At 31.2% G+C, this 11,476-nt stretch overlaps 1 protein-coding gene across 4 annotated transcripts in view; it reads right to left on the bottom strand.

The window, feature by feature from the left end:
• Positions 1 to 3,916: 3,916 nt before the first annotated feature.
• Positions 3,917 to 11,476, bottom strand: part of LOC143066905 (importin-5-like) — a 52,474-nt gene continuing 44,914 nt past the window's right edge. For all 4 annotated transcript variants that reach the window (XM_076239737.1, XM_076239739.1, XM_076239738.1 and 1 more), the window contains 4 exons: positions 11,315 to 11,459; positions 10,076 to 10,304; positions 9,343 to 9,484; positions 3,917 to 7,385 (listed from right to left, as the gene is read on the bottom strand). In XM_076239737.1, coding sequence (XP_076095852.1) covers positions 7,302 to 7,385; positions 9,343 to 9,484; positions 10,076 to 10,304; positions 11,315 to 11,459 — 600 coding nt within the window. In that variant the 3' untranslated portion in view covers positions 3,917 to 7,301. The remainder of the gene's footprint in view (positions 7,386 to 9,342; positions 9,485 to 10,075; positions 10,305 to 11,314; positions 11,460 to 11,476) is intronic.

The raw sequence follows: 11,476 nt of genomic DNA, 5'->3' as shown, positions 1-11,476 counted from the left end.
GTTACAAACTAAAACTGAGGGAAACACATCAAATTTAACAACGAAACAACTGAAACACTAAAGTGCAAGAAAAAACCAAAGGACAATGCAACACACACAGAAACGAACTATAAGATAACAATTGCAAAACGCACCAGCTACATACAATTCCAAATATCTTATCTTAAAGCCAACAACTGATTATATATATTCAATAGGGACTTGTTGAAAGTTACATAAAAAAGGGTTGGCTTTAATAACCGACAATTACATATATATATAAACAATAAAATACATAGTACTGTTATTAAAGTATTAAGGGCATTATACATACAAATTCATGCACAGTTAATCCAGAGTGAACAAAGTTAAAACGTACTGTGATATACCTTCATGAGTATTAAGCTAAATAAAGACAACAGTAGTATACATGTAGCGGTGTTGAAAAGTCAGGAATCGATTGAGAGAAAACAAATCCGGGTTGCAAACCAAAATCAAAGGAAACACATCAACTCTTAAGACGAAAACAAATATCAACTTGAACACCAAAGTGAAACAAAAACAAACGCCATTGCCCAACAATTAGTTCATCTTACAGCTCGTTAAGTGTGATGAATATTTTCAGCTTTTCTCCTTGAAGTGAAGCAGTCGTCATTATACATCACCTTATGTCTATAATTTCTCTATGATTAATACAGAAGTTTCTAATTATAATTCATCCCATCCACCTGAAGCTTTATTCACGATCCCTTTCAAAACTTCATTATCTTTACAAATTAGTTTGGAAACCATTTGTATAAATCCACCATTCAAACAAATGCAAATCTCTTTCTATGTTGGTATCTTTCACTATTGTTTCGTGTCGGCGCCTCTTGAAACGTTCAGCCCGCTGTATTTGTTTGCATCTTTCCTAAGTCAGAAACCTTATGTTTAGTGGTTGTCGTTTGTTGATTTGGTTCATAAGTCGGTTTTTTTATATAGATTAGACCGTTGGTTTTCCTGTTTGAATGGTTTACACTAGTCATTTTGGGGGCTCTTTATAGCTTGTTGTTCGATGTGAGCAAAGGCTACGTGTTGAAGGCCGCACAACATGGTTTACTTTTACAAATTGTGACTTGAACGGAGAGTTGTCTCATTAGTACTCATAACACATCTTCGTATATCTTTAAGTATTCACGTATAACAACTCGGATATTGCCAGGTACAGACCGGTTCGCATTGGTATTAATTGAAACAGAGAAAACATAATTGCTTAAACTTTCATTTGCCAACAAAGGTATCGGTGTCATCAACCTCGGCAATATCCTTCGTCATCAATCAGTTTCCGAATATACATTCCTTCTTTAAAGATCAAATGACCTATGATGTATACCCATGCTAAACAAATTGTGAAAATTTTCAATATTAACAACTACGCGTGTTGCAGGATAACTAAATGGTTCTCTGAATACACAAATTACATTGTTCTTTAAGGCTCAAATGCTGTCGATCACATGTCTTACATCTTGACAAATATGTTGTTATTCCCGATGATAAAGCGGAAAACGACATCGGTAGTGTGTGTAAATATCATTACAGTAACTGCTCGATAAAGATAGGATATTCAAATTAACATATTCCACCATATCTCCTATCAAAGAGAAAATCATCCTGATTAATCTTAGGTCAGATATATGTTAAATTGGAATTTGAACTTTAGATGAAAAAATGGATCTTCCTTCATTTTATTTGATACCTAAAATACGCAAGCGTCATTATAAACAAGGTTATATTGATGTGTGTTCCGAGAGCTCAAGAAATACTATGATTCAATGAAAAAGTTATCCGAAATTGACGTTTTCAAAATTCTTGATACCTTAATTGTGATTTGTAAAGCTTGGGTACGTGTCTTTCAAAAACAATCGGTAACCAAATGTGCTTCTCCTCTAGACTTACATGTAATCTCTTTGTTCATTTTAGACCGACTTCACACATGAACTTTTTATGACGATAGAAAAGGAGCTAGCATAATCCTTCATTTCCATGTTTCACTATCATTCACCACTTTTTGTACAAATTTCAGAATATCTCTATAGTTACTATGACCTTGACCACTGAAATGCTGAACTCAATATCAAAAGGAATCTTCCTCTCATTAAATGTGCTTGTATTTCTATGTTGAGTTTCAATCCAATGTAAAATATTTGATAATTTTAAAATAAGGGACAGACATATACGGTTGCAGTTTGATTCTGAATTAACCGGACATAGAATATAGGTAGATGTCTAATTGCTATCTCAGTATTGCAATTTTCATTGTTATTAAATGTAATATCAGTATTTAGTACAAATATAATATTAAATCAATCCTAATTGTCTCTTATTTTTGACAGATAGTTTTATTCATTCAAATGTGATGTAATTTTTCATTTTTGATGTTCTGTTTTGTTCATTTTTTTGTCATTTTTTACAATTTTTTGACTTATTCAGATGTGTCTATTTTTTGTGTTGCATTTTGTCGGGTTATGTAAAGTATTTCGGTTGTTTCTTGTTATTAGTTAATACTTCAGTTTAATCATGTATATCTTTTCTATAGTCATTTTATAAAATTTACTGTTTGCAAAAGTATAAATTATTCTAAATAATAGGGATGTTCTGGTACCTAACAGAAAACCCTGGCCGTTTTTGGCACAACTTTTTTGAACTTTTGGTCCTCGATGCTGTTCAACTTTGTACTTGTTTCGTCTTTCAAACTTTTGTATCTGGGCGTCACCAGTAAGTCTTGTGTGGACAAAATGCACTACTGGCGAATTAAATTTTAAACCTGTTGCCTTTGTTAGCTATTATTCGCGTGTTTCTTTGTCAATTGTGTTATCCTATTTATTTGTATTGTAGTCCTGTAATGTTGTGTTGTCATTTTAATGTTATACTTCACATGGCCATAAAAGAGGGAGGTTTAGCATGCCACAAAACCAGGTTCAACCCACCATTTTTTTTCTTTCAAAAATGTCCTGTACCAAGTCAGGTCATTGTTATATTATAGTTCGTTTCTGTGTGTGTTACATTTTAACGTTGTGTTTCTTTTGTGTCGTTTGTTTCCTCTTATATTTGAGTGTGAATTCACATTATTATAAGACGTGTCACGGTACTTTTCTATCCCAAATTCATGTATTTAGTTTTGATGTTATATTTGTTATTTGCATAGGATTTTGTCTAATGCTTAGTTTGTTTCTGTGTGTGTTACATTTTAATGTTGTGTCGTAATTTTTTTTTATTTAATGCGTTTCCCTCGGTTTTGGTGTATGACCCAGATTTGTTTTTGTCTATCGATTTATGAGTTTTGAACATCGGTATACTGCTGTTGCCTTTATATATCGAAGCACCAGGTTTTTGGTGGTTTATTTTGCTCAATCTTCCGTTTTCTATGTTGATTTTTAAATACTATTGTTTCTCATTTGGACTTCAAGTTTTTTTCCCATTGTATTGTCAGTTATTTTTTTGACTAACTAGTTTGAAGGTCACATAGGAATCTTTTGCCTCTCACTTTTGTGAACTAGCACTAAAATTTCATTATAAGTTGGTCTTAATGACAGATCTTTGATTGTTTCTGTTAAATTCATTCACATTGACACCTTAAAAAGCTTGGTACATATTGTGTTAACATATGTTTATTGTTAAAGGCTGTATGTTCCACTTTAAATGTCTTTTAATTGTTGTTGTTGGGTTTGTTTTCTTATTGATATACATCCCAAATCTCCTTTTATTCATAGACAGACAGACAGAGTGCTATCTTTAAACTGGAACACCAGGAAATATTTTTGCACAGGGTTATGAAATAAATATACACTAATTTGACAAGTATGAATACCAATAAAAAGTAAGAGAGGCTAATGGTTAGTATGTTACTTTTCATCAGAATGGCTGGTGTGAAAGTCAAAGAAGACTACAACAAGACATGTATGGTCAGTATGTTTATTATCATCAGAAATGGTGTGAAAGACACTGTAATAACCTAATGTAACAAGTGAAGAAATTTAACTTCATTAATGTAACAACTTAATTTGTGCATACATTAAATGGTTACAAATAGTGTTCTGATAGGTTAACCTGTCCAATTAACCATCAGTAATACTTTAACAATTCATGCCCTCATCGACATATAAGTTGACTTAAACGTCAATTGTACATAATGTGTACAGGTTATTTACAATAACCAAACATTTCATTTAACAATAAATGTTAAAACATAACAAGTGCATTAAATGCATTTACATGCTACAAAAAGATTAAACAAATATTCTGACTAAAATATGTCAATCTTTGGACAGAGGTTATAACCTCATTATCTAGGTTTTGATTAATCAACAACCAATTTAACTAATGGTTTCACTAGTTTATCATTGCACATTATTGTATAAAATGTTTCATAAAACTGTAACAATAAGTAAATGTTTTACGACATAATAACACACAGGATAAAGATTTACAAAACTATTATCCACAAATATTTATTGTTCACAACAAAAAACCTTTGCTTATTTTATGAATTCAAAAATACTGGTAATGACTCCATGCTAAAACTATTTTAAGTAGCATTGGATTTAAAAGTAGACAGAAAATTATCATTACAAATATCGGCATAAAACCCAATTCTTCAAAAATCATTTAAGTTTGTTTATTTATTTGGTTTAGCAATAGCACCTCTTAAAATCTCTACATCCATTTTTCTATGAATCAAAAATTTAATCTGTCTACTAGTCTTACTAAATAGGAATCATAAATCCTTTATACTCACAAAAATATGTGTATTATGCTCAATCCTACAAACAAACAACACAAAATGAGGTAGGAATTACTGTGGTGGTTCTCCATAAATAGGAGTAAATATAACCACATACGATATAATCACTGTTGAGAACAAGTTCCTCAGCAGGTGAATTATAACATTGGCTTAAGACTTTTGTCTAAAAATCAAAACCAATTATTGACTTCAACATAAGAAGTACAATTATCTGAGACTATAGAACTCAGATCTAATAAATGACCATTCTATATATTGACAATGGCACATTCACATGTAATACATATGTTAAAACTATTACAAAGTACAGACACAATAAAGATAGGGAATGACCAAAAATTATTGGAAGTTACAATATGAATAAGTTTTTACAAATGGTTGAAGGTTATTTCATAGAGATAGAAGTCAAGTTGGAGACAAGTTTTGCTTTCAGATAACTTTATCAGTTTATTCAATAAAAAGTGAATTATTGCTACATCATTACTGAAGACCATTTAAATATGAGTAGTGCCATCTTATCCTGCCTAAAGCAAAAATCAAGTAATGTTACCCTGCCAATAGCAAACATCAAAAGATGTTACCCTGCCTATAGCAAACATCAAAAGATTATCTAACACACAAATATTTCTGATGTAGCCGATCTTGTTAGAAATTCAAAGTAAACAACAACAACCCGTAATAAGCTATTTACATTATTAAACATATTGGTTTTGTTGTTTTTCTACTAATTGGACCTTGCACATCCAAAAGCTTAAATCAAAATTATATTATGTCTACACACTAAGCATGCATGAAAAATCACTGCAATAAACAAAGACAGATAGGTGTTACAAATTCTATAGTAAGCAATTTAAAACCATGATCTAAAGGCTAACATTAAAGATCAAAGGGAAGTAATCCATGTAAAACCATGATCTACAGGCTGACAACACAAAAGATTAAAGGGAAGTAAGCCATGAAAAACCATGATTTACAAGCTGACAACAAAGACAAAGTTCTTGAAAAGTTACCATCCAACTATCTATCATGTAGGCTTTACAAAAATCATTGAAGAGGAGATTAAATGACTAATTTTGGTTTCTAATTTAAGTTCTAAAGACATTAAAAGTAACTTTGCTACCATGAAATAAGTGCTCATATCTTATGCAGACAAAATTCCCCACTCTGTGGAATATCAGTATATATACTGTTTTCTTATTATCAACAAATGTAAATTCTCAAGATTTTATTTGTATTGTAGTATTGAAGCTATGTTTATCTTTGTATTTTCGAAATGAAAAGTAAAATACTGCTAATACTTGCTTTCCTTATAAATTCTAACAAACATATAGAATTTAGCATGTTTGGTCTGAATAAATATTATTACATTTGTCTGAAAAGCATAGAAAGTATTCTACTTTGTTATCTAATCCATTATATAACCCTTCAATAAACCGTTACCATCACTACCAAACAAAAACAATTAATAAGGAAAAGTCATAAAATCAAATGATCTAAATGCACAAAATACTGATTAAGCTTTAGCAAAACATATATGCTATAATCTGATCAAAAAGGAGAATGTATGACTGACCGTCAGATTGGCCATAATATTTCCATCATTTGCTGAACTTATGTTAAATATATATACTTAAATAAAACATGACAATTTTGGTTTCCTTTTCACAACTTATATGACATCATTACCACAGTAACTGTACATTAGGATGTTATAATTTTCTTATAAAGCATACGACATCATTACCACAGTAACTGTACATTAGGATGTTATAATTTTCTTATAAAGCATTATACGACATTATTACCACAGTAACTGTACATTAGGATGTTATAATTTTCTTATAAAGCATAAACAACTGAAATGATTATTTGAAACAAAAGCTTTTCAGTGAAAAACCAAGAAAGCATTCATAGTTATAAATATTTTCATTTATCTGAAATATATATGAACATAGCCATAGTATTTTACTTTAAAGAAAATTGTAGGTTACTAAACATGTTGTAACTTGTATGAATTGGTGTAACCCACCATCTGTATTTTTTTAATAATATACTTTTAATAATACAATATGACTTTAAAAAGGTTGTTAAATAAAAGTGAATACAATTTCCTATATATGCCATAAGGATACATATCTACATTATAAAACATTTATAGTATGTACATAATTAAAAGTGAGAACAGATCTTTTAATTTACATATTATCATTTTTTTCTATCAAACAGAAAAGGAACTGCTTATCAAAAATAAATCATCAAATATCATCAAAAACATGAAAATTTATCAAATCATAGACTGTTGAGACAAAATTCTTATCTAAACATTCTTCTATGTATTACAAAGGTTTTTATTCTCAGAATCTAAAAACTCAAATGTACTAATAAACACAAATTTTGTGTTGTCATGGATACTTGTGAAACAAAATATCAAGCCTCAATTCTCAGGTATCTCCTTGACTGTGTTTTATGATTGTGTTGTTTTAAGGTGGTATTATGTCCATGACTGTTGTTCTATAATGTTATATCAGGACTGTTGGTAGTATTAGCTACTGAGAGCTTGATGTAATGTTTGTTGCTGTTCTGCAGACAGAAGGGGGATACAGGCCTGGAATACTGCTGGATTTTGCTGCAAAAATAATATTGTACTATTAATGAAAAAACAATTATTTTAATAAACTATTATAGCGGAATTCATCGAGTGTGAAGCCAAAGGTAATATCTTTGGTTAGCTTGCTTGTTAGAGGAACTGTGAAGTCATTGGTAGGTCAGGTAAACTATCCTCCTTTAAGATTAGACAAGTCTGACAGAATACAAATCTATTTGTTTGTAAGACTAGATAACTTCTAAAGGAGGGTAGTACAACTTACCTAATAATGACTTCAAGGTTCAGTTAACAAGCAAGCTAACCAAAGATATTATCTTTGGCAACACTCTCAATGAAATCGGCTCCAACACAAAAATTTGTAATGCCTTTTTTTAAGTCTGATAATGCTAATAATTATATCAACAAACCATGACCGAATGTAAATGGCTAAACAATTTCCATGAAAATGAGATGTTCTAATGCTAATACATTAGCATACTAAATACCATTGACTTATCATAAGTCGTTCCCTCCAAACATAAACTGTGTAAAAGATTTAAAGTCAATGAACTATGATCAGGTGGTGAGGCTATATAACATGTATAATCTCCTTGGAAATGAGATGTTCTAATGCTAACACATTTGCACACCAAATACCATTGACTTATCATAAGTCGTTCCCTCCAAAACTTAAACAAACATATATTTGTAAACTGTGTAAAAGTTTTAAAGTCAATGAATCAGGGGTGAGGCTATATAATCTCCATGGAAATGAGACTTGCAAATGTCAATAAATTTGCATACCAAATGTCATAAAACATACACAGTATCAAGGGTAGGCACTTACAAAATGAGCTTGGCAATTATAGAATTTCCCTTACATTTCCACTGTACAAAAATGCACTTTGACAATCACATATATTTGAGATTTTCAAAGTGCCTTCTCTGGATTAAATGTATGAAGTCCCTATCCAGTGATCTGGAAGGCTTTTTCACTATGGGCCCTTGGCCCCTCAAAAATAAATTCAATGAGCCATTTTAAAAAATAATGGGCCATGTTGTCAAATGAGTGGGCAATTTGAATTGACTTCTGTAAAAAAATAAAAAGTATCATTATTTTTTGGCAAAGTGGTGTTGGTACTAACATTTATAATATTAAATAATATCATGAATATTGTTCCTGTGATTATGTAATTCCAATGAATATACAATAACTTCTTCCAAAACGGACAATATTAAAGATAATCTTTATTTACAATGTTTAAACTGGTACTGTTGCCTTGGCTTGTTCATTAAATTTGGGTCTTCGTCGATACCATACTTATTCCAGACGTTCCGTATTAGAGGACATTTCATGCACTTCCTCTGCACTTCTTGTATTATTATTATTACTTCATCACGATGACAAGCATTGATTGATAGAACAAAACAATAATTCGCTGAAGTCTTGTTTACAAAATGTCAAAACAAGCCAAAAACCAAAAAATGACAAGGATAGTTAAGCGCCTTTTATGGAGACAAAACTATATTCATAACTAGAGACTCTCAAGAGCCTATCGCTCACCTGTTACTGTATTTACCGATGTCGGCCATCTTGGTTGGTAGGCGGGGTCATTAGACACTTTTTTAAAATAGATACCCTAGTAATGATTATTAAAGTTTGGTTAAATTTGGCCCATAGTTTTAGAAAAGAAGATTTTTGTACAAGTTACAAAATTGACAAAAAGTTGTTCAATATTGACTACAAAGGGCAATAACTCCTTAAGGGGTCCTCTGCAAATTTTGGTCATTTGACTCACCTCCACTTGTCTGACTATAGTAAGCATTCTTGTGTAAACATTTGACTCACCTCTACTTGTCTGACTTTATTAAGCATTCTTGTGTAAACATTTGACTCACCTCTACTTGTCTGACTATATTAAGCATTCTTGTGTAAACATTTGACTCACCTCTACTTGTCTGACTTTATTAAGCATTCTTGTGTAAACATTTGACTCACCTCTACTTGTCTGACTATATTAAGCATTCTTGTGTAAACATTTGACTCTGATGACACTGCCTCCTTTGTAAATGCTTCAGCCACAATACATACAATCCGTGGCAGGTTTACATGGTTCTCTCCCAGTATCAATGGATGATTACTAAAATTATCATATAACAGTAATTCATGAAGTTTAAAAAGTTTTTCTATATAGGTATAGGAAGATGTGGTAGGAGTGCCAATGAGACAACTCTGCATCTAAATAACAATTTATAAAGTAAACCATTATAGGTCAAGGAACAGCCTTCAACACAGAGCCTTGGCTCACACCCAACAACAAGCTATAAAGAGCCCAATTCTAAGCTGATCTCTTTCAATTGATGTTTCCTATTTTACCAGAAATGTTTACTGTAACTTACAACAGACTCTGATGAATGGCACCTTAAAATATTTATCAGATTATACAGAGATTTCAAACCACATAAAAAGAAAATGTCTGACCTATCATAAAATAGCATCCAATATTTATATTCTGTATTATGAATCTAACATTTCTATTCAATCTTATATTTGATCATTTCTATCCAATATTATAAATCTTATATGTGATCATTTCTATCCAATATTATAAATCTTATATGTGATCATTTCTATCCAATATTATAAATCTTATATGTGATCATTTCTATCCAATATTATAAATCTTATATTTGATTATTTCTATTCTATACTTTATAACTATTCAACTTACATTTCAATAAGGTCACAGAGATAATTGTATACTGGTTCCGCTTCATCTTCATCTTCCCAGACAGGTAACCAGGAGAGCCACATGGGTAAAACATCATTAACATTAATCTGACTATTGTTATGTTGACAAATCTTAGCTATGGCAGAGATGGCATTTTCTGTTGGGTTGGCATTCTCAGGGGACCGTGATTCAGGGTCCTGAATCATCTTCACCAACAGTGGCAAGGCCTCTACAAATACAATTACCTATGTAACTGGACTCAGGTTTATGAGGCAAAAACAATTATACATATAAGGTCAAGGTTACATCATTCAAAACATTTGGGTAGGTAGGTTGATGTTTCCATTTAAATTAATTTTTCATTTTATTTTTGTAACATAATTTGTGTTTGAGTTCTCCATTGGCCAAGTTTTCTTGTATATTTAATTATTTCCTTGGGAGATTGGTTGGAAAAAAATGGTGACGAAGTGATTATTTCACCACACAAGTCACAAGTTTCTTAAAACAGCAGTCATATTCAAGAGTTCAGTTAATTTTTCAATTTACAACTGTGGTGACTTCAGACTGAAGTTGATTCCAATTAATACTTACACCTATGAGTGTAATTGTTTGAAAATCATGACAGTTGATAAACATACCGACTCTTACTTGCTTAAGAAGGAATTCTAGTAAATGAATTAAAAACAAGTGTGAGAATCAACTTTGATATATCAATACACATCTTGACCCAATAACTTTTAAAAATTACAATTTTATTCAATGACACACCAGCATAAGATGTTAATAAAATACTTTGAAAATTCTTATCAACTAAGTAGATTGATTTATGTTACATTTTCACAATAATTCATATATAGTAAAAGATTACAAATTTTGATTAACAATTGTATACCTAATGTAAAAGGGTTGTTTGACCTATCTTTTTTTCATTTAAGGACAAACAAAAGTCAAACTTCCCGACAGTTGATGATTAGAATGGTGCATTAAGTTTCTGCAAGTCATAGAAACACATAATTAATTTCATGACAGGACTTCAACTTACAACTTAGAAACCTCCAAAAAAAAACAGATTGATCGCATAGATCCAGCATGGCTCAACCAAAAACAGTTTTTGGCAAGTGAAATTGTGAAAGGCTAAAACCCTAATTTCAATCAGGTACATCGAAAAAATATTGCCAGCTTGTATAACTTTTAAACACTAGAAATTTTATTGTGCCATAACGAATCCCTGTATTTTACCTGCACATGTAGCAGCATACACTTCTCCTCCAAACTTGGCCATTACACCAATACCATAAGCTGAAGCCTGTCTCAGTTCTGGCTGTTTGTCACTTAGAAAACTCATCATCTGGGCAAGGAAGTACTCGGTGTATTTTACAGAGTGCTGGCAAAACATAAGGA

The sequence above is a fragment of the Mytilus galloprovincialis genome, chromosome 3, assembly GCF_965363235.1.
Source record: "Mytilus galloprovincialis chromosome 3, xbMytGall1.hap1.1, whole genome shotgun sequence".
Lineage (NCBI taxonomy): Eukaryota > Metazoa > Mollusca > Bivalvia > Mytilida > Mytilidae > Mytilus > Mytilus galloprovincialis.
This window is presented reverse-complemented; position numbering and strand designations above follow the sequence as displayed.